The following is a 23,983-nucleotide window of genomic DNA, read 5'->3' on the forward strand; positions in this document are numbered from 1 at the left end:
GCAATTCTTTTCGCTATTCTGGGATAAACTCGTTTTGAGCTTTTTCAGGTCAACAGAGACGTTAGCCCCCAGCACACCCAGGTGCTGGAGACAGAGGCACCGGCCAGTAAAGGGTCTGGATGGGGCCCCAACAATGTCCCAGAGTCCAATCCCGCACAGGGACGCCTAGTCCCAGAAGTCAGCAGACCTTCCCAGGGTCACTTAGCGATGTACTGTTATGGCAGCCCAACTTGAAGCCAAGGTCAGAGACCGTCCTCTGCACAGACCTGCCCAAGACACATGACGACTGTACTCAGAGGTTGATGTGAGGAAAAACGAGGCAACACGTGTGGAAGCTCCCAGGAGGAGGCATGGCACGTGATACGTATTGCTACACACGGAACAGGCCATAGTTGAACCTGTAATGCGGGGCGGGCGGGGCCTGGGCGGGCCTCTCAGGCGGGCGGGGATTCGAGTAGGCGCGGGGCTGGGGCAGAGCCTCACAGGTGGGCAGGGGCGGGGGCTCGCGGGTGGGCGGGGATTCGGGCGTCGGCACTCCAGAAATACGCGCAAAGGATCCCAGAGCTCAGGGCCAGCAAACGCCCGGAAGCGTCCGCCCCGTTCGTGCGTATTTCCGGCGCGCCGGCGGGCGTGACGACACCGGGAGCGGCACCTGTCAGCGCCGCCAGTTCGCGCTTGCTCAGAGGTTGCTCCCTGGAGCCGGAAGCTGGAGGAGACTCGCGTTGCGGTCGGGGAGCTGTGATCGTGGTGGGCGTAATGCGGCTGGGCTCTGGGACCTTCGCTGCCTGCTGCGTAGTGGTCGAGGTGCTCGGGGTCGTGCTCTTCCTTCGGGGATTCTTCCCGGCTCCCGTTCGGTCCTTTTCCGGGACGAAGCACCAAGCAGAGCCCCCAGCGCCCGAACCCTCGGCTGGTACGGACCCCTCCCCGGGCGTCTCCGCTCTCCGGGCCCCCCTTTTCCTGGGGGACCCTCCTCCTCTGAGCCCCGCCTCTCGGACTTCTTCCCGGGGCTCCCGAGTGGTCTCCTGTTCCATTCTGGTCCCCATCACCAAGAGCCCCCTTCTTACCGCTCCAGCCTCTTTTTATGTATCCTACAACCTTATGGCAACCACCTACCAGCCCTACGTCGACCCTCCTCCCTGGCCACCGCAAAGGCTCCCGCCTCTCCCCAGCTCTGTTCATCCAGTAACACCCCCTTCCCTGAGCAGGCCTTTGGGTCACTCTCTGTTCTGGGGACGCTTTTTCATCGATAGGACACAACAGATAAGATTCGTGCCGCCCTCTCGCATTTTCTTCTATGACAGTCCTCCAAAACCCCTTTATTCCCAGTAGTTAAGAATTCCCTGCGTAGACTTCTTCTTAGCCTTCACCTACCCGGTAGTACATACCAGGTAAAGGCTCGCCCGTTTGGGACCAGGTCCACACAATACCAGCTGCTGGCTTTGTAAACACAGTTTGCAAATGCTCGCCCGTCGCCACTTGCAGCACTGTTTTAGGTCAAGCTCCCTAAATGTCCCATTCTGGGACCCTCACAAAGGGACTCCCCTGTTCCAGTACTCCTCACCATGCTAAGAGCAATTCACGACTTAAAACTGGGACTCCCTGAGCTTGCTCACCCTCACCCTCCCCCGCTCCCAGCGCTGTCTATCAAGAACAGGCCTCTTTCTTTGGGTTGAGATATGTAGATATGACAGGATATGTGCTGGAAAAGGAGGCAGAAACTAGAGTATAAGGTGCTTGGGTGCTAAATAAAGTTTAAAATTCAGTTTCCTTTTTTCTTTTAAACACTTTTAGGATCCACTTCCAACTGGACCAAGCTCCCGCCACCTCTCTTCAGTAAAGTTGTTATTATGCTGATAGACGCCTTGAGAGATGATTTTGTATTTGGCTCAAAGGGTGTGAAATTTATGCCCTACACAACTTATCTCGTGGAAAAAGGAGCATCTCACAGTTTTGTGGCTGAAGCAAAGCCACCTACTGTTACTATGCCTCGAATCAAGGTAAACAGTTTGACTTAATGTTTTATAAATCATGGTTTGACTTCTTTGGAGGTTTAGAGGGGCTTTCTCTAGTCTTTTACTTGGAGTCCCAATTTTAACTAAATGGAAATTAGTTTGGTGCTATCAACCTGGCTGGGGCAATATAATGCTGAAGAAGCCTCACAGATGGGATGGAGGTGAGACCCAGGATCTGTGTCCCTCGTCAAGTATTCAAAACTCATGCTTCATGGGGAGCATAAAGGATTTAGAGCAAGATCATCCAAGAGTTACCATCCTTCTGCCCACCTGCTCTCTTCTTTAATTGTCAGTGGGTCAGTTACAATCCTGGAAGGAACCTCTAGGGTTGTCTAGTGCAATCTCTTGACTTTATAGATGAGGAAGCAACCTCAGATAAATTAAATGACTCGTCCAAAATTGTAGTATACACAATGATCAAGCCAGCATGATCTGGCCTTGACAGTTATCACTATTTCTACTATAGAAACCCCCTTCAGGTGTTCAGCTTAGTGAGAGTCGCTTTGAAGTGTATAGTGCTTTACCCACGAACTATGGGTAAAGAAAAGAGTGAAGCTTTATTGATTGGCTCAAGAACTATCTATTGAGCAACTCCTATATGCTGACATTGTAATGGGTATATAGTTGGAGCAAGATAGTATCTGTGCCTTCATGGAGCTTTTAGTCTCTAATGAGAGACGTAGCCATTAAACAAATGCATATACAACTGAATCGTGCAGTTGTAAAGTGTGATTAATGCATGATGAAGAAGAGCAGGACATGATGCTCATTGCTTAGGGGTGGGCTCAGTGTAGGTTGAGGGGTCAGAAAAGCCTGTCTGAGAGTTACATTCAAACTCAGACTGGAAGGAGGACTAGAAGGGTGAGGACAGAAAGAGACAGAGGAGCTTAAATGTTCGTCTGTGAATATATTGCATGCTAGTATGGTATAGAAGTCTCTGGCTGAGCATTACATCTGTGGCTGATCATGTGACACCTTACTGTTTGGTGAGAAGGAGCCACTTGTTGATTTAAAGCTTGGGGGCAGCATTTAGTAGATACTCAGTAAATGTTTACTGGATGAATAAAACAGTCTTGGATTGAAGGGATTAATGTCACATCTTTCACTGACTTTGCCTTCTTGAGTTTCCCACTCTCTCTGCCACTTTTGAATGTGGTGTATCCTTCATTCGGTAATATTTATTGAGCATCTACCATGCTCTGTTCAGTACCATGCACTGTTCTAGATAAGAAGGATTCAGTAAAGAACAAGACAGTAACTGTCCTGTCTTCATGGAGCTTACTTTCTAATTGAGGGGACAGAAAATACGTAAGTATACAAATAAATAATCAAGATAGTTTCAGAAAGCAATACATGCTGTGGAAGAAATCAAGGAAGAGAACATGATAGAGAGTTGTGGGGAGCAGGAGAGGGCACCTTTAGTCAAGATGCTCAAAGATGGCCTCTCAGGAGTGGTCATTCTGCTGAGACCATTCCTGGGAAAGCTGGAGGAAAGGTATCCAGGCTCCTGACCCTCAGGAACACCAATTTCTTTATCTGTTCTATTAGAAGTGTGGAAGGAACCCATTCCTCCTTCATTCTGGTAGGAAAAGTGTTATTAGGAATCTGGGCTGACATGTAAGAAAATGTTTGAGTGTGCAGGCTCCAGGTTCTATTCAGACCTGCACATTGACCAGTGTCGTTCTTAGGGCCTCTCGTCTCCAGCCCGTTTGTTTCATTTCACAAAACCAGTGTTTTGTTTTGTTTCATTTTGTTTTGTTTTCAGTCCTTTGTAGGTTCTTCCTCCTCATTCCCTCTCAGGGAGGAGCTAGAACAGGAAGTCCATACTAGAGTTAAGTCCACACAGCTCTAGAATTTGGTAGGATCGGGTAGTGTTGGCTAAGGAGTGTGTCCTCTTCCCTGCCACCAGATAGGGCAGGGACTTAGTTAATCTCAAAGTGTTGATACAATTGTCGTGAAACACTGGTCTTAACATCTCAAGACTAATGTCCCTGGTAGCACTTTCACATGGTAAGATCCTGCAGTAGCTTCTTTCTAAAATTAGTTAATTAATTTTTGAATGCCTTTCCTTTCATCAGGGACTTTATAGTCATAATAAGGAGCAGTTACTGATCACTGGCTGCAGTGAGTACAGAACGCAGGCATTATCTCACGCACTTTCACAACAGCCCTGTGAGCTAGGCTTTGTGAGGTCGGCACTCTGTCTTCTCCATTTTCCAGATGAGGAAACAGGTTTCAATTGGTAAAATCACCCAAGTGGCCTCAGAAACCGAGCATAAGCCTATGTTGCCTGGTTCCAAAGCCTCTGCCGGTCACACTGTGTTATACAGCAGTACTGCAGAATAGGGTGCCCAGGTCAAATCCTCTTTCAGTAGCCTCTGCAGAGCCCTCCTTAATTTTCAGAAGGCAAGAGACTACTGTTCCCAAGGCCACAGCAACCACGGGAAAACCTCCAAGGAGGTGACAGACTCGAGCTCTCACTTAGACTTCCTAGGACTCCCTGCTGCAACTCAGTTGCTGCCTGCATGCTTCCTGGAGTGAAGGGTTTACCAAGTAGTCCCTGCCCTCTGTGAAAATGTCAGTGGGAACCCAAGCTAGTGTGAGAAGAAGGGAAGTGCCTTGTAAAAGCCCCAGAGGAAAGGATGGACAGATTCAACTACACGAAAACAGAAAACCTTTCTGTGGCAAAGGACGTTATACACGAAGACAACTGACAAATGATAAACTGGAAAAATTATTTACAGTTGACATAACAAACAAGATGTTAAGCCCATGATATGTAAAGAGAATCTGATCAAGGACAACCATCCAGTGGCAACTGGACAAAGGATATAAAGAAATCCAGAAAGGAGAAATCGAAATGGCCAGTAACATAAGAAAAGAATTTTAACTTTACAAGGAATCAGAGCAAGGCTAACTAAACAGTCTGTAAGTCCAGTTGTTGTCTATCACTTTGTAAACATTTAAAGATTGATGATAACCCACTCTTCACAAGAAATGAGGTAAACAGGTGCTCTTAATACTGTGGGTGTGAATGTAACTGGACCGAGCCAGCACCTCCACTGCCACCACCCTAGTCCAGTCTTCTGTGGTCTCCAGCCTGGACTGTAAAAGTCTCCCAGCACCTCTTCTTGCCCAGATCCCATACAGACACAAACCAGGTTGTGCTCCTCTACTTCTTAAAACCCTCCAGGCTTACACTCTTCCTGCTAACCCAGGCCTTGAGGCCGTGTGGTCTTGCCCCTGCTTACCCCTCCAGCCTCATCTGAGCTACTTTCTCTCCTCCTATGTCTTTCGTCCACACAGATCACACATAGCTCAGTTCTGCAAGCGTGCTGCCCTCTCTCTGCCTTGGGGTCTTTGCAGTTTGCTGTATTTCCCCCTCAAAAGCCCCACCTCACCTCACCTGGACAACACTTCGACCTGCAGGTCTTGGCTCTGTCAACTTAAAAAGCAAATTCACCTGTTATTTTATCCTCAGAAGGAGTTAATCGGGAGTAGCAAAAAGAATTGTACTTTAGGATGTGCGTGCTCTGGCGAACCACAGGCAAACCCAGAGAACACGGAAGGAGCTGCTTTTATAGAGAAAAGGGAGAGAGGGAGGGGCTGTTCTAAAGGAAAGAGCATTGAGGGAGAGTGACAGTTCAGGGCGGCAACAGTTCCTCATTGGCTGAGCAGTGGTGGTTCCCATTGGCTGAGCTGCAGTGTTTCTCATTGGCTGAGCTGCGGCGTTTCCCATTGGCTGAGCTGTGGCATTTCCCATTGGCTGAGCTGTGGCGTTTCCCATTGGCTGAGCTGTGGCGTTTCCCATTGGCTGAGCTGCAGTGTTTCTCATTGGCTGAGCTGTGGCATTTCTCATTGGCCAGGCTGTTGCTGGGCCGGAAGAGAAATCTTCCCTCAGTAGTGAAGGGTTGTACTTCCTGTTTGAAGTAACTGACGTGTGTGATGGGGCAGGAGCTGCGCGTTGCGGCCTTCCCAGTCCGGTCTGGTTGGGGTTTCTCACTCGCTTCACAGCTCAAATGGTGCTTCCATTGGAAGCTTTTTTTTTTTTTTTTTTTAAAGATTTTATTTATTTTATTTTTCCCCCCAAAGCCCCAGTGGATAGTTGTGTGTCGTAGCTGCACATCCTTCTAGTTGCTGTATGTGGGACTCGGCCTCAGGATGAATGGAGAAGTGGTGCCTCGATGAGCACCCGGGATCCGAACCCGGGCCACCAGCATCGCAGCGCACGCACTTAACCACCAAGCCACAGGGCCAGCCCTCCATTGGAAGCTTTTTAAAATAAGTGTCCTTTAAAACAGTCTTGGTTAAATATATTGTGCATCCAAACACTGGAGTACTTTGTAGCTGTTAAAAAGAAGATGGAGTAGCTGTATGTTTTCTGGGGAAGGAGGTTCATGATATGTTGTTAGTTGGAAAAAGCAAGTTGTAGAATTATTTATATAGTTTGTTACCATTTTGATAAAAAATGTGTATCTTTGTATATTTTTGATTGTATACATACACAAAAAAAGTATGAGAGGATACTCACCAAAAGTAACTGGTTACCTTTAGGGAGTAGAATTTTGGGGTAAGAGAGGCTTACATTTTGAAAAATAGCTTTATTGAGGTAGAATTTTCATACAGTGCGGCACACGTGTCTTTATGTGTCCGGTGGATGACATTTAACAAATGTATATATCCATGCAACCCCTACCTCAACTCTGGATTCTGATCCTCCACCCAAGAGTGGTGGGTGTTGTCACTGCTTTTTTGTTTGTTTGTGTAGTGACTCGCCTGAACTAGTTTGTAGAGTCTGTCTCCCCCCAAGTGTGCAGTAAGTGATGTCTCTCCTTGTTGTTTTTCTGTTTTCAATTCTTTTTATTTTTAAGCTGGTCTTCCTAAGGGTCACCCCTGGGTCAGCATAGCTTAGTGGTTAGCCAACGATTGGTCAGAGGTTGTGCTTAAACACACCATGTGGTAAAGCTTCCACCCTTTGCGGGGGATTGATGTGTGGGTTGGCCCACATGCTCACTGTCCAGGCAGTTTATGAGTCTGGCTTGATTCTCACTTTCTGTTTGAGCAGGGCCTCCTGTTCAGCTGGAAGGAACAGGTAACTTGGCCCTCTCTGGTCTCTCCTGAGTGTACACTCAGCCCCACATGTGCACGCAGGCTTCCAGATTCCAGGAATATATGGGAGCTTACAGATGTCTACTACAGTTCTCATTCCCCAGATCCCCTTTTTAAATTTTGGGCTGGTCTCTTAGTACAATCAACATTGAAGCTTCAGGCAGCTGTGATGTTGGCCTTCCCTGTTGTTTTCATCACACCCTGGTGTGGGACTTTTCCTTGGAGCCCCAAACCACGTGGGCCCCTCCTGGTTCTCATGGCTCCTGCATCACAGAGCTGGGGGTGGGGCAGGGGAGCAGCCCATGTTAAAACACCACAGGTACTCACACTCTTACTGAGATTTAATAATCATTTGTTGTATGTCCTTGGGGATATACAACAGTTTTCGAAGTGCTAAAATGGTTGTTTTTGACAGTTCTATCCAGTTTTATTGCTTTTGGGGGAGAGGGTCTGCCAAGCTCCTCACTCTGGCATTCCAGAAGTCCAGTTAATTCATATTTGCATTTATTTTCTGTTAAAGAAGTCTTGGCAAAAGTATTACGCCTGTTGGCATTATCCAGATCCCTGTTCATTTTCATTGCACAGGTCCCTGGATGTCGTGGGTTGTCAGATAACTCCAGATCATGGAGACCCGTGACTTTGCAATGGTCTCTTAGACTCTGTGCTAAAGTGAGGGAGGTTGTTGACTTAATTCTATATCAGAAGGGTGTGAGTACATGTCACACCCACCCTCTCCTCCCAGAAATTATGGTGCCGCATGAGGGGTGTCCCACCAGCATCCCTGGGCCGGTTTCCTGTGAGACTTCCTGCGAGTTCGTGCCTAGAGACCTCTTTCCTCCCTAGGTGTGTGAGAGGCTGTTCTTTCCCTCAGGGGTGGCCCTTAGAATCGCTGGGTTGTAAGGTCCATACGTGGAGTTTGCTTGTCACACGGAGCAGATCTGAAGCCTGGGGGAAGACCTGACTGTGGATCTGAATGCGCAGGTTCGTGTTTTCATTGCATACCACACTTTGCCCTTGGCTTCTGTTCTCATAACCCATAGCTTCTTTCCTGGCCACCGCCGTCCAGCTACGGACAGCCTCTTCTGTCTTCTCATTGGCTGAGACGTGGTCAAGTCTTCACCGTTGACTTTGCTGGTTTTGCCCAGGATCTTTCTGTAGCTTTTCCCACTTTGTGCTAACACTGATCTGGCCTCCAGTATTGGGAGTGCCCTAGTTTTATGCTTGCCTCTTTCATCTGTAAAGTGATCTTTGGCACCCCTTCCCATGCCATGCTTTGGATTCCATGGTCCAATTCTTTTTTTTTTTCTTTTTTGCTGAGGAAGATTAGCCCTGAGCTAACATCTGTGCCGATCTTCCTCTATTTTCTATGTGGGTCACCGCCACAGCATGGCCACCGACAAGTGGTGTAGGTCTGCGCCCGGGAACTGAACTGGGCCACCGAAGCTGAGTGTGCCAAACTTAACCGCTAGGCCACGGGGCCAGCCCTCCGTGGTCCAATTCTTGAGTGTTTCCTCCTGCAGGCGTTGATGACAGGGAGCCTCCCCGGCTTCATCGATGTCGTTAGGAACCTCAATTCTCCTGCACTGCTGGAAGACAACGTGATCGCACAGGCAAAAGCAGCTGGGAAAAGAATCATCTTTTATGGAGATGAAACATGGATGAAGTTATTTCCTAAGCATTTTGTGGAGTATGATGGAACAACCTCATATTTTGTGTCGGATTATACAGAGGTCAGTTTTTTAAATAAGAAAAATATGTCCTACTAGGTAGAGCCCGGTACCCTCTTACTTAGTGACAGACAACGTTGTTCTGTGTTGGGAGTAGTATGGAGAGGTTGTAAAAATTGTTCATTTACATGATTGGTTGCAACCCAGGGACATAAACCCTGGTGCAGGTGTGAGCAGAGTACTCTGGAGACCAAAGCCTAGAACAGCTGAGCGCCCAGTGACGGGGTCCAGAGGATCAGGAAGGGCTTCTCAGCAAGGAGCCGTTTAAGCTGAGTTTTGACAGGTGAGTGGGGACTTCCCAAGTGGACAGAATGGGGTGGCAGCATCTGTATGAGGCAGAGCCCAAGGATTCCACAGCCTGCCTGGAATTCTCAAGGCTGTTGGTTCTCCTGCGAGTGGGGTGGCGCCCCAAGTGGGGCGGTGTGAGGGCAGACGGTGAGCTAGGCAGAGCCCAGTCCTGAGGGGCATCGGCCCCATGCTGGGAGTGTGGTGTCCAACAAGGAAAAGAGCATGATTAGACCCATAGTTAGAAGTTGACCCTGGGGCAAAGGGAGGCCCCATAGGGCAGAGACACACTCATATGTATGAGCTTGGCATTGGGGAGGATGGCCTTGCATCACCCACACCTCTCGGTTTGCTGGGCCTGGTGGAACGTCTGCTGTCCTGCTTACGTTGAGACCCTTGGCTGAAGGTGACCTGTGCAGACACAGCAGTTACTGTGCAGCAGTGACTGAGTTTTCCTGTCCTGTGTACAATCACTCAGAAACACTTCTCTTTGTGGTAGATTTTTCAGTGGGAGGGAGGTGGGCCAGCTGAGGGCCAGGGCTGACCAGGCTGGTGGCTAATCACTGAGGGCTGTGTCTCTTTCCTCCCAGAACAGCCTTCTCCTGGGACACACATAGATGCCCTCAGCTTCACCCTGCTCGTTACTTGAACTCTGGGTACTGTCTTGTCTTAGCTAACTGCCTTTAGCCCTTAGTTACCTCATAACAACTTGACACTAAGTAACTTGGTCATCTGCTCAGCTTTAATTAAGCCCCAGTAGTGATCCCACAGAATTTTTTTGTCAGGACAACCCTTGCTCATTTAAATTAGCTGTATAGTATGTTCTATCTGTAACCTAGAGACGTTAAAACGATATTAGTGAAACTTAATCTAATGCTAATGTTTCTTTAATTTTTTTATGACAGTTTTTTTTTGTTGTTTTTTTTTTTTTGCTTTTTTCGAACTCTCATTAAGTCCTGTTACCTAAAATAAACCCCTACATTTTAAAATGAGCATGTCACTTTTTCCTGGAGAGTCAGGATCAAGGGAAGTTAGGGGAATTATTCATATGTTCTTTTCCCCCATTGAAGGTGGATGAGAATGTTACAAGGCATTTGGATAAAGCATTAAAAAGAGGGGATTGGGATGTGCTAATCCTCCACTACCTCGGGCTGGACCACATCGGCCACGTTTCCGGGCCCAGCAGCCCCCTGATCGGGCGCAAGCTCAGCGAGATGGACAGCATCCTGATGAAGATCCACACCTCGCTGCTGTCAGAGGTGAGGCGCGCTGTGGTGCTAGAATGTCACGGTGCCTGTTTCCTAGAAGGAATAAAGCTCCTAAAGTGAACTCAGGTTGCCTTATGTGAAGTCACATCCGCCATCACTCAGCCTTCTCAAACAGAGCACACGCCACGTGCTGGGCACCGTTTTGCCATCATTTGGACATTCACCTGCGCTGCCTCAGTCTCCCAGCAGCCTTGTAGGGGAGCGGCTCTTATCTCTACCTGTCCACTGTCCATCCAGTAATGTCTCTTGAATTCCTTCTAGATCATTGTTCCTTCTCTATCACTGTTCCTGTCCGGGCATTTGTGGGGTTTCTAGTCAGGAGGGACAAACAAGAAGCATAATAAATGAGTCCATAGGTATTCTAGAGAGTGATTGGTGCCACAGGAAAACGTCAGGCAGGAGGAGGGAACAGCATCTGAGAGGCCATAGTTTTAAACAGCATGGTCAGGGCAGTCGTCCTTGAGGACATGTGAGATGTGAGCAGATACTTGAAGGGAGGGAGGGGCAGATGCACCATCTCTGAGGGTACATTGCAGGTGAAGAAGCAGCAAAGGCAAGGCAGAGTCCCAGGGGCAGAGGGGCGGCTCTGTGTGACAAATGAGGAGACTGAGGCACGGCGAGTAATGTGCTCTGGCTCTCACAGCTTGGAAGTGGCAAAGGGACCTGAGAGGCCATGAACACGACCCTCCTGTGCTCTCTGACCTCCATACGATTCTTTTTGTTTTCTTTATGACGGTATTTGACCTTGAACTTTCATCTGGCTATAAATTCATAGGTAAAAAATCTAACTCATTTAGAAAGAGCTGCTATTTATAAAGTAAAGCTAAAATCTAAAGTTGTTTTCTTAACAAGGTCATGTGTTCTCCTCAGTCTGAATGCTACTGAAGTTTCTCCTTTGCCTTATAGGAGAGAGAGACTCTTTTACCCAATTTGCTGGTTCTTTGTGGGGATCACGGCATGTCTGAAACAGGAAGTCATGGGGCCTCTTCCATGGAGGAGGTGAACACCCCTCTGATCTTAATCAGTTCTGCATTTGAAAGGAAACCTGGTGAGAATTTAGGAATGTTTAACATTTTGAAACTATGTTTTATTTCTCTATTTTCGATAGTCTGATTTTAATTTTAAAACCATTTTTTGGAAGCTGTGTAAGTCTGCAGTTTCCTGAGCACCGAGAGAATGAAAATGAATGGGGCGAAGGGTGGTCAGGGTTTGGAGTTCACATTTCTTGCCCTGATTCTTAAAATACAGATATTGTTTGTGGGAATTTTGTTGTGTGAATGCCACTGCCTGGATATCTGAAACTGTTAATAAAAATTGCCAGTAGCTTAGAGACATCTGAACTGCATATATGAACTGAAACACTAATAACTAAACTTTTTAAAAAGTATCCATTATTTGAAACTATATTGCATAGCAATGTCAACAAGAGTCATAGGACCAGTCAGAGAGGGCCCATCTGTCTGCATTAAGACACCCCAGCTCTCCACCCCAAATACACACGGGCCCCTCGGACCCGCACCAGCCTCCCTTACGGCCGCCCGCCCTTTCTCCCTCGCCATCCACTTGAGCCTGGCCTCTGCCTCCTCAACGTGCTTTACAGCATGCTTGCTGTCAGCTGGCTGGTTATTTGCAGTGTGTACACTCTGGGTTCCTCTCACGTGATCCTTCAGGCCCGTTCATCACGGCCAGCCCATGGTTCTGGAACCCACCGTTTGTCTGGTTTTCCTCCTCTGTCTCACTTTGCTGTCTGGTCCTCTTTGCTGGCTTAGTTTCCGTGCCCTGGCCCTTTGTTCTGGACTGCCTCTTTGTTTCATTCTACATTCACTCCTGAGATGATCTCATCCACTTCCAGGTTTTCACTGCCATGAATAGGCTCACACCGGTCACATTTATCCCTCTAGCTGTCTCCTCTTTTCCAGCCACCAGACTGTCTACTCAGCTGCCTCTGTGATGCCTCCACTTGGATCTCCCACAGACAGAGCAGACGTGACAACTTCACATCCCATCTGCCCTCCCTTATTTCCCTGTCAGCAAACGACACCATTCGGTGGTTCTTCAAGTTGGAAACTTGGGTATCCCCCTTGATCTTCCTTCTCCCTTGCTCCCCACATTCCAGACCAGCCCCAATCTCCCATACACAAAACCTTTCAGTAGCTGAACTTAAGATAAAGTAAAAATCCTATGTGACAGATCCTCCGAGTGACAAGCTCTTTCTCACGTGCCCCCACTTTGGCCTCCTCAGCTCCTCAGCCTGCTCGTCCACTCATCCTTGGTCTCAGCTAATGTCACTCATTCACCCACGAAGCTAAATTACATTCCCTCTGTTAGTCTCTCATGGCACCTGATGCTTTCTACCATCATTCTAGTATGGTTTGTAATTACAGGCCTGCTTGTGTGATTCCTGTAATACCTGCCCCCTCACTGCACTTTAAGCTGGAGCTGGGCAGGACCAAGTCTGTTGGGTTCATCACTATATGCCTCGGGCCTAGACTACCTGGCATGCAACGGGTGCCGAGAAATACTTGTCAAATGAATGAATTTTCCACTTGAGCGAGGACTGGTCGGAGAAGAACCTCCACCTGTTTCCTTCTGTCTTTCTACCGCACTTCCTCCTCTTGGACGTCTCTTAAGATATAAGTTATTGGCTCTTGTAACTTGAGCCTTTCAAGGTGACCAGCTGGAGCCTGTCTTCCAGTGAATGTGGGCAGTACCCACCAGAGCACCAGCCTTTTACACCCAGCTTTCCCACACTGCATACCCAAAGCAAGATCCCATGTGGCTCACCTACCTGAGTGAGAACCCCACACCAGAAACACCCTTTCCATCCATCCATCCGTCCATCCAACCATCTGTCCAGCATAGGTGTACTGAGCACCTGTGGTAAGTCAGGCACCTTGCTGGGCATCATGGACACATTCACCCTCAGGGAGCCTGTAGTCTGGGGAGGAAAAGAGACAACTAAACTGACATTTTCATATTATAGGAATGTTAGGGTTATTGTTTTAAGTGCTGATGTTTCATCTTTAAGATGAGTATGTAAGAATCTCCTCCCTGGGAGGCCTGACTGCATCTTCAAAGCCAGGAAGGGCCGGGCGGCTGCAGGTAGACTGCCGGCAAGGGCTGCTCAGACAGCTGACCTCAGTGAACAGTTGGCTCTGAATTTTTGGTTTTGTTTGGTTTTGTGTGTGTGGAAGATCAGCCCTGAGCTAACATCTGATGCCAATCCTCCTCTTTTTTTGGCTGAGGAAGATTGGCCCTGGGCTAACATCCATGCCCATCTTCCTCTACTTTATATGGAACGCCACCACAGCATGGCTTGACAAGCGGTGCATCGGTGCACTCCAGGGACCCGAACCTGCGAACCCTGGGCCGCCGCAATGGAGCACATGCACCTCACCACTTGTGCCACCAGGGTGGCCCCCTGGTTTTGTTTGTTTTAAGAATAGTTATATTCTGTATTCTCATTGTGCTCATTTTATGAGCCAGGACTGCACGGCTTTTAGTTCATTCAGAGTTGGGCAGCCATCATCAATATCAACTTTAGGGCATTTCGTCGCCTCCACAGTCAGCACTCTCACTTCCCCCAACCGGTAATCTGCCCACCCCACCCTCAGCTGCGGGTAACCATTCATCCTTCGGTCTCTAGAGATGTGCCTCTTCTGGATATTTCCTATACAAGGAACCCTATAATGTGTGGTCTTTTGTGATTATCTTCTTCCACTCAGGATCGTGTTTTCAAGGTTCATCCCCACTGTATCACATATCAGGACTTCATTCCTTTCTGCTGCAAAATAATATGCCGTTGTGTGGATGACCCCACTGATTTATCCATTCATCAGTTGATGGATATTTGGGTTGTTTCCACTTTGTGGCTACTATGAATAATGCTGCTGTGAACTTTTGTGAACAAGTTCTTGTGCTGAAATATGTTTTCATATGGTGTCACTTTCTCTCTCCAGTATGGCTTTGCCCCCACCTACCTCCTCTGTGCTGTTATTGTCAAATACATTACATTTCTATATGTTATAGACTAACAATATAATTATATGTATATGGTTTTCTATAATTGCTTTTTAAATCAGGAGAAGAAATATGTTTTTGTGCTGTCTTTTATAATTGTTTAGTTACCTTTATTTTTTTTATGTGGATCCAGATAACCGTCTGGAGTCACTTGCTTTCGGCCTGAAGAACTGCCCTTAGTATTTCTTGTAAGGCAAGTCTGCTAGCAATGAACTGTCTTTTTTTTTCAATCTGGGGATGTCTTTATCTTACCTTTATTTTTGAAAGATAGTTTAGCTGGATGTGAGATTCTTGGTTGACTGTTCTTTTTTCTTCCAGCACTTTGAGTATGCTACCCTGCTGCCTTCTGGCCTCCGTGGTTTCTGATGAGAAATCAACTTAATCTGATGGGTTCCCTTCTCTTTATCTTTGTCTTTCAGCATTTGTATTACAATGTGTCTGTGTATTTTCTGTTTATCCAACTTGTAGTTCATTGAGCTTCTTGGATGTGTAGATTAATGTTTTTCATCAAATTTGGGAAATTTTCTGTTTTTTAGATTGTGTAATTTTTGGCAATTTGTCTTTAAATTCGCTGATTCTCCTGCCTGTTCAAAATCTGTCATTGAGTGACTATAGTGAATTTTTCATTTCATTTATTATATTTTATATATTCAGTTACTGTATTTTTCAACTCCAGAGTTTCCATTTGGTTCTTTTTTATAGTTTCTATCTCTTTACTGATACTCTCTATTTGATGAGACATTATTGGCTCACCTTCCTTTACTTCTTTAGTTTCCCTTAGTTCTTTGAATGTATGTATGGTGATTTTGTCTATTAACTCTCACATCTGGGCCCTTCACAGAAGGTTCTGTTGCCCACTTTTTTTTCTGTTTGAGTCAGATTTTACTGTTTCTTTGTATAATTGCTCATAGTTTTTGATGAAAACTGATCATTTTAAATAACATATTGTAGCAACTCTGGACACTGATCCCTCCCCTCCAGGGCCTGTTGTCATTGTTGTTTGCTGGTTTATTTGTTGGGTGACTTTGCTGGACCATTTCAGTGACGTCTTCCCCCACAGTGTGCAGTCTCTGCTGTCGCTCCTGTGGGGGCACAACCTCACTGGGATGACAGCGTCTTTGTGGTGCCCTGTGACTGTCTCTCTCTGGGGTAGCTCTGCTAAGCTGCTGCCTCTGTTGCTGTAATGCCAGCTGTTAGGCTCCACTCCTTGCCAGCTGACTGCTCTCTTATTTTCAACAACTTATAATAAATGTGCTCCATGGTCCAATCTCATTATATTTGGACTCCTTTGCAGGGGTCATTTTCGAGGCCAGTCTTTGAAGTTGTTCTGACCCCAGGAGAGCCCTGCTCAGCTGTCTTTTTCCCTGGCTCTCTCTGATCAACCTCTAGCTGGCCTGTGGTTTTAGCTTGTTCCTCTCATGAAGCCTCCAGCCTCCTCTTAGTTGCTTACCTCCAGAATCTCCATTGTTTTCAAGAGCAGCCTTAGGCTGGAACTCCCCACATTCTGTTTCAAAGAATGTCAGTTCTTCTGGGGGAGCTTTGCTCTGTTCTCTGGCCTGTCTGTCTCCCTAGGCAAAATCTCTGAGCCACAGTTCCTAGTGGTGGGTGGAGACAGCAGTCCCCTTCTCTTGGAGTGACACCCTGCTTTACACGCAGGGCTCTGTGGAGTATCCTCTGGTCTTCTCTGATAGCTTCTCCCAGGGGGCTGCCTCCACCCTGCAAGCAAACTGGGGTAAGGGTGAGTGGGCCCCAATATTTTAGGGCTGTTGTACCTGGGGTAGAGACTCTGGGTGGTGCTGGTTGGAAAAAGGGGGCTCCCAGCAACTCCCTGGGATTGAGCCTTTGCACCATGTGGCCGCAGAGGATGAGCAATGCTGGAAGCCCGCCCCTCCCGGGGGAGCACAGAGCCCCTCCGGAGGCTTGGGGGAGAGGGAGCCCTGTGTTCTTGGCTGCACCCACTCAGAGTGGAGTTTCTGTCCCACAGAGCTGGGAAGGGAGGGAGGGGGTGAGTCATGGTTCCTCAAGTGCCTCAGCCTCCCCTGCTCTTACCAAGTTTTAGTAGATTTTCTTGAATAAAGATTTTTTCATTTGCTGTATGCCCGTGGATGGTTTCCAGAGGCTGTAAGTGGTGGTGGTGGTGGTTGTGATTTTTATGATTTTGACTAGTTATGTTGTTTTGCTGATGAGCAGCTCCAGAGAGCTCCTCACACCACCATTCCTGATAGTTCTGTGAAGGCTTTTTACCCTACAATTCATGCAAATTTCTTATTGCATATTTTAATAAAAATAAATATTAAGGTGTTTATTATTTTGAGAATAAGCAATTTTGGATTGTGTACCATGTGATTTTATATACGCCCAGCCTGCTACTGCCCACCCCAGAGTCCTTACCTCCCAGTAAGAGAAGCTCAGATCTGGGTCAGTCCAGGGCCAGGGGGTCTGGGAAGGAGAGCATGCCTCTTCCTGGAGCTCCACACAGGGCAGAGCAGGTCTGTTTTATTGTCCACTTCCTGCTCCCACGATGGAAGCTCCATGAAGGGAGGCACTTTGCCTGTTTTGTCTTACTGTTCTATCCCTCCAGCCTGGACTAGTGCCCAGCACCTAGTGGACGTCTCGTCAGTATTTGTTGATTGAATGTTTAAAAGATGGCTCAGCTGTGCAGAGCACGTAGTGGGGGCCAGCAGAGGTGGTGACAGGTGGGGGAAGGACTGGCTGCTGGACTGCAAGAATGGCTTTCTGAAATGCTTTTAATTCTTTAATGGCTTCCTGTTGCTGCAGGATAAAACTTCCTCTGTAATGTGGCCTGCCTGTGTTAGGATTACAGAATAACAATTATTAAAATAGTTAGTGCTGGCCAGAACGAGTCACACTAATCAATGGAGCAAAATCAAGAGGCCAAAAATAGACCCCAGTATGTATGGGCCTTTGGTGACATAGGTGGCATTTCAGATTAGTTGAGAAAAGACACGGCATTCCACACGTGATGTTAGGATGTCTGGCTAACCTTCTGGACAAAAATAATGCTGAGGCTCTACCTCGTTTTTTAAACCAATATAAATCCCGGATCAAAGCATTGTAATCTTTTTTAAAGACTCTTTATTACGGAAATTTTCAGACGTATACAAGTAGTCAAAATAGTATAATAAGCCCCCAAGCCCACCACCCAGCTTCTACGGTTGTCAGCCAGTTATAGCCAATCTTATGTCATCTGTAGCCTCACTCATCTGCCTTCTCCTTTGTTACTTGGAAGCAGGGCTCTAAAAGATATGTGCTCTTTTTATTTTTTTACATAATCTTGATACCATTATCACATTTAAAAAATAGCATTAATTCCTTAATACCATCAAATAGACAGTGTTCAAATTTCAATGTCTGTCTCTCTCTCTCTAGTTGTTTTAGTTTGTTTGGATTAGGATCCAAATAAGATCTGTGCACTACAATTTGTTGATATGTCTCTTTAAGTCTCTTTTAATCTGTAGGTCTCCACCAATCCTCTTTTATTTTACTGTTGTTTATTGAAGAGACCTGGTTGTTTGTGGAGTCTGTGAAATCTCTCTGCACTGTCTGCTGACATGTCCTCTGTCCATCCTGTAAATGCTGTCTGGCCTGCAGGTGCGAGCAGATTCATATCCCGTTGGTTTGGTGGGTTTGGGCAAAAGGAAGCACCTTCCTTTCTAACAGAAAGTACATGGTGTCTGACTGTCTGCTATATTGTGATATTGGGAGCCGTTGGTGACCAGCTAGGGCCAGTGATTCACTAGAGGATGCAAATAGTGATATTTTAATTCTATAATTCTTTTTTTCGTTAACTAGCCAGAATAATTCTATACAGAGAATTCATCCCCATCTACTTTTTAGTTACCCAGCAGTACCATTTACATAAAAGAGATTGGATAAATGATGGCTTATTCTTTCCACTTAATTACCAGTTTCAAATCAGTGAATGAGTTCACTGACATGCTTCAGCTATGACCAATTAGTTTTTTTAAGTAACATTGTGTATTTATGGATTTAAGCATATTTTATTTGTTTCAATTCACTGTAGATATTATTCTTTTTAATATTCAAATTGTTCCATCTTTAGCCAGTGGGATTATCTTCAGATTAGCTCCTGAGTCCTTCCAGCCTTAAGGTCTCAAAGACCTCAGCATCTCTGAGTGCTCTATTGCTGTCTGGTCTGAGAAGGTATTCCAGCCTCTCACGCACAGTTCCTTCCCTGGACCTGGAACCGGCTGCTTCTCCAAGATGCCCTGGTTCCTTTCAGTGGAAAGGAGTTTTTGAGAACCACTGTCAGAGCTAGCAGTGCTCATGGATACTGGCTTAGTCATCATTTCTGGACAAAGCAAGGAAATCTTTTTAAGATAAAATTGATCTTGAGCTTGTATGGATACTTGCAATTCACATTCACTGCTGTAAAAGTAACCTTACATCTGTACTGTCTTCCTCCCAAGTTTAGAATCCTGGTTGTCGACAGTCCCGGTTATGATAGAATTAGAGTATCGCATAATGACCTCAGTGGTCTCAGAGTGACAGCACCAGCACCACCACATCAGTACCCAAAGCAGTTTAAGGTGGGCTTTTTGTTTTGTTTCAGATCAGAGCACTTAATGTAAGAAAATACTAGGAGAAAACAAGTAATAATATTGGAGTGTAAAAGTTCTTTCTAAATATAACCCAGAAGCCATCAGTAGGGGGTTGGTCAAGAAGAGATTAACAAATTTTTAATTAAAAGAAAAATTCTAGGCAACCCAAAATTACCACAATCAAAGTAAAACCTGTACAGACTCACCCCAGCGTGTCTAAGAGACTCGCACTGAGCGCCGCCTCTCCTAGGTAGGCTTCCCTGCGGGCCTGCATTGTGGCTTCTGGGGTGTGGGGGCTGAGTGCTCTCTTTACAGGAGAGAAAACTGAGTTTCTTGTCCAGGGCCTCCCACTGGACGGTAGCAGAGCAGGGGCCGGAGCCCAGCATCCTGATGTCGTGCCCATTCTGGCAGGAGTTAGTAGTATGGCCGACCACTGCTGGGGCTTGAAGCACTCTGGTTGCTCAGGCCGTCAGTAGGCAGATGTCTTGCTTGTCATAGATGGTTATGGAACTCAGCCCAGCTGAACCCAGCCGCATCCCGCTTTCCCCAGTAGAGGCGCCTGCTGCTGCTCAGGAGCTGCAGAGACATCTGCATCCACCTCTCTTGTGGGGCTGCGTGGACCACTCTGAATCCAGAGGAACAGGGCCACCAGGGATCCCGCCCTCACCCTTGTTCAGGGGGTTAACTGTTGACCTCGCCGAAGTGACTGTCTCTCAGCGTCTGCTGAGCTCCCTGCTACCTGCGTGCCCACCCCACACTCCGAAATCACACGGCATTGACTTTCTTGCATTAGTATCTCTCCTGTGTATTGTACACTACTTCAGGGAAGGCACCGTGCTCCGCACAGGGTGGGTGTTCAGTAAATTTATGGACGTAAAAAACAATGAGGTGCTGTCTGTATAAATCTATGGGGAATGGTTTGAAGAGAAGGGTAATTTGACTTACAGTAGTTGCAGAAGGTCAGTTTGGAGAATGACTACGTCACACACCTCCCAGAGCCTGTCATTTAAACTGTTTTCTTTTTTCCAGGTGATGTCAGACGTCCAGAGCACGTCCAGCAGACTGACTTGGCTGCAACACTGGCAATAGGGCTTGGTCTGCCAATTCCAAAAAACAGTGTAGGCAGTCTCTTATTCCCAGCCATAGAAGGGAAACCAATGCGAGAACAACTGAGGTTTTTACATTTAAATACAGTACAGCTTGCCAAATTGTTGCAAGAGACTGTACCATCATATAAAAAAGGTAAGTCAGTTAGCAGTTGCTGACGTCTGTTAGACTGTGTGTTTCCATTGTGCCTGGCGTTTTCCTGGTGTTTAGTGGGGTGCACTTCATCGGTCTCTGACTATACAGATGCGTTCCTGTTTTCTTAGAACCCTGACTACCACCATTAGCAACACCCGCAGATACAATTATCTAAATCAAGTTCTGTCATAAATTCACTCATTCAACAAATGTTGAATTTTTTCCACTAAGTCCGTGTTTGGCTGGGGACTGTTCAGAGCCCTGGAGATACAGCAGTACAAGGGCTCTGCCCTCATGGAGGTGACCTTGCAGGCGGGGAGAGAGAGGAAACGAAGAAGCGATAGATTTCAGGTGGTGATGAGCGCCTTAGGAAAAGGATGAACCGGGGAAGGGGCAGGGAGTGCAGGTGTGTGAGGGCCGTGCTGGCCTGGCCTTTGAGCCTGGGACAGAGCGTGGTGGCAGACGCGGGATCCTGCAGTGGGGACATGCCTGCACATTCAAGGAACAACCAGGGGCCGGAGTGGCTGGAGCAGAGTGAACTGGGGGAAAGACGAAGGAGATGAGGTCAGAGTGATATGAGGGCCTTTTAGGCATAAGAGGGGCTCTTGCTTTCATTCTGAGTCAGGTGGGGAGTTACTGCAGGGTTTCGTGCAGAGCCTGAAATCTTTGGCTTCCATTTTCAAAGGCTCTCGGGTGCTGCGTGGAGGGCTCAGCCTTGTGCTGTGGGCGAGTCAGGAGGCTGCTCCGGCACTTTGGTGAGGGTGTGAGAGCCCAGGCTGTGGCAGTGGAACCCAGGACAAGCGTTGCACGCTGGGTTTGTTTTGAAGGTAGAGCAAGCAGGATTTGTTGATGCAATGGATGTAAGGTACAAGCAAACCAGGGGCATAAGGAATGACTGAGGTTTTCAGCTGAACAGTGAAAGAATGGGGTGACCATTACCGAGGTGGGGAAGGTTGTAGGAGGAGCAAGTTTGCAAGGCAGGGTGCTCACAGGGCGAGGGGATTGGTGTCAAAGAAGCCAAGAAAAGAAAGAATTTCAAGAAGGAGGAAGTGAGCAGCTGTGTTGAATGCTGCTCAAGGTAAAATAAAATGAGGAATTGAGAATTGACTATTCCTCTGGCAAGTGAGGTTATCAGTGACTTTGAAAGGGGCAGTTCACGTGGGGAAATCCTGGCTGGAGGGGGTGCCATGAGGAACTGGAGACAGACACAGCAGCTCTCATGGGAGCATGGAAATGGGCTATTGTCTGAAGTGGACGGGAGGCCAAGGTGGGGTATGTTGTTTTCGTTTTTAAGCTGGGAGAAACTAGGTGTTTATATGCTGGTAGGAATGATCCGGAACAGGAGTGCGCACTTCCCAGCACCATAGTTTCAAACAGTTTACTCTGACCCATCCAGGCACATCACGGATAACGTGCTTGACACTGGGACTGGGGCAAGTTTGGGAATCTAGAGGAAGTCGACTCCTGGTTTGCGGCAGCATTCATGTGATGTTGGCAGCTTTTCCTACTTGAAATAGTGGGGTACTACCACGTACAGGGAATACCCATGCGTTTGTGCTGAGGTGGAGGCTGACCTTGAGGTGCCAGCAGGGAGTGGTTGGGAACCAGATGTCCTAAGTGGCAGGAGAACTTGGGGAGCACCAGCTCTTAGTCCGTGAGATGGCCCGGACTTTGTCGAAGGTGACGCCTGGCCACAGTGCACATTTCAGTCCAGACCAGAGATAACTGTTACTTTATTTTTGTTTTTTTCAAAATAACTTATGAGCTTGGTAGCTTTTACAAATTTGTTGTTATTGGTAATTTGTGTCATTTTCCTATACTAACAACTGATAAAGACAACAAAAACAAAAAAGCAATGGGATTGTTGGCTTATTTCAGGAAGAGCAGGGTGGGGAGAATTGAGCACTGCAGTGGATGTGGCCAGAAGTGAGCCTGTGAAATGAACGTAGGCCAGTCCCTGGAAGGAGAAAGCATTCATGGGGCCTACACCCCTGGGGCACCCTTGGTCTATACCCCAGTGATCGTGTTTCCTGAAACAAAACTGGGTACACGTCTGACAATAAAATAGGTTTTAAGGCTTCTGTGATCTCCGGCCCAGTCTGATGCAACCTAGCCCATCGCTCATGTGACTCTTCAGTTCCAGTGGGATGGGCTTTCTCACCTCAGGACCTTTGCGTGTGCCATTCCCATTGACTAGATGCTTTTCCCCAAGGTTCACCTGCTTAATTCCTGGGCATCCTTTACGTTTCAGCTTAAAATGTCACAACTTCCTTGTCCCCCACCCTCAACCCGTCTTAGTCAGTTCCCTCTCCATTACCAGAAGTGTCTCATTAGTCCCTCTACTTTTCCTCCATAGCATTTTCCACAACTTGTCATTATACATATGGGTGGGAACCCTACTGGATCACAAGCCCAAGCAGGCAGGGACTGTACCCCTTTGCACACAGCATGTAGTCAGTGCTCAGTGGGTGTTTGTTGGGATGCATGCACAGGGGCCCCATGTCTCCATAACTCTGGGTAGAGAGGAGTAGACACAGGTGCCCCCATGTGTCTGTGACACTGGGTAATGGGGTGTAAACACAGGTCCCCCATGTCTCTGTGACTCTAGCTAATGGGGTGTAGACACAGGTGCCCCATGTGTATTGAGTCTGGGTGGTGGGGTATAGACACAGGTGCCACCATGTGTCTGTGACTCTGGGTGGTGGGGTGTAGACACAGGCATCCCCATGTGTGTGACTCTGGGTAATGGGGTGACACATGTGCCCCATGTCTCTGTGACTCTGGGTGGTGGGGTATAGACACTGGTGCCCCATGTCTCTGTGACTCTGGGTGGTCAAGTGTAGACACATGTGCCCCATGTCTCTGTGACTCTGGGTGGTCGAGTGTAGACACAGGTGCTCCATGTCTCTGTGACTCTGGGTGGTCGAGTGTAGACACAGGTGCTCCATGTCTCTGTGACTCTGGGTGGTCGAGTGTAGACACATGTGCCCCATGTCTCTGTGACTCTGGGTGGTCGAGTGTAGACACAGGTGCTCCATGTCTCTGTGACTCTGGGTGGTCAAGTGTAGACACATGTGCCCCATGTCTCTGTGACTCTGGGTGGTCGAGTGTAGACACAGGTGCTCCATGTCTCTGTGACTCTGGGTGGTGGGGTGTAGACACAGGTGCCCCTGGTGTCTGTGACTCTGGGTGTCGAGTGTAGCAATAAGCATGCCTGCATGGATCCAGACTACCTGAGGTAGATCCTAGCTCACCCACTAGTCTGTGAGCTGGTGTCTTGAGTTGCCTCCTCTCTGGCGTGAGCATAGTAATCGTCCCTGTCTCTAGGTCACGAGGAGAGGACAAGAATGAGGGGCTTAGTGTTGTGCTGGCCACCAGTGCTTGGGACAAGTCAGTTGGTGCCAGCAGCAATGGCCAGGCTGTAGCCATTTGGGCCTGTGCTCAGGAGTCGTGCATCGAGGATGCTGGGCAGCGTGCGACAGGTCGCACCGGTTCTGTCCTGGTCATGATGGGGAAAAGCTGAGGTGGGCACACTGCCAGTGGGTAGGGGCAAGGCCCCTCGAATGGCTTTGCTGGGCGTCGGAAGGGCATGTTTTTTTTTTTTTTTTTTTGGTGAGGAACATCAGCCCTGAGCTAACATGCAATGCCCATCCTCCTCTTTTTTTCTTTTTTGCTGAGGAAGGTTGGCCCTGAGCTCACATCCGTGCCCCTCTTCCTCCACTTTATATGGGATGCTG

At 47.6% G+C, this 23,983-nt stretch overlaps 1 protein-coding gene across 8 annotated transcripts in view; it reads left to right on the forward strand.

Annotated features, from left to right (window-relative positions):
- The first annotated feature begins 673 nt into the window (after nucleotides 1-673).
- PIGG (phosphatidylinositol glycan anchor biosynthesis class G (EMM blood group)) overlaps nucleotides 674-23,983 on the forward strand; it is a 40,190-nt gene continuing 16,880 nt past the window's right edge. The window contains exons 1-6 of one of the 8 annotated variants that reach the window (XM_087434745.1): nucleotides 674-910; nucleotides 1,792-1,997; nucleotides 8,642-8,851; nucleotides 10,204-10,392; nucleotides 11,308-11,449; nucleotides 20,034-20,246. In XM_087434745.1, coding sequence (XP_087290871.1) covers nucleotides 757-910; nucleotides 1,792-1,997; nucleotides 8,642-8,851; nucleotides 10,204-10,392; nucleotides 11,308-11,449; nucleotides 20,034-20,246 — 1,114 coding nt within the window. In that variant the 5' untranslated portion in view covers nucleotides 674-756. Of the gene's footprint in view, nucleotides 911-1,791; nucleotides 1,998-8,017; nucleotides 8,103-8,641; nucleotides 8,852-9,044; nucleotides 9,132-10,203; nucleotides 10,393-11,307; nucleotides 11,450-18,884; nucleotides 18,993-20,033; nucleotides 20,247-23,983 lie in introns of those variants that run through there. The other 7 variants (XM_004432196.3, XM_087434750.1, XM_087434746.1 and 4 more) reach the window with 7 other exon arrangements.

This window comes from Ceratotherium simum, chromosome 8 (genome assembly GCF_057802395.1).
Source record: "Ceratotherium simum simum isolate JZ-2026a chromosome 8, ASM5780239v1, whole genome shotgun sequence".
Taxonomy (NCBI): Eukaryota; Metazoa; Chordata; class Mammalia; order Perissodactyla; family Rhinocerotidae; genus Ceratotherium; species Ceratotherium simum.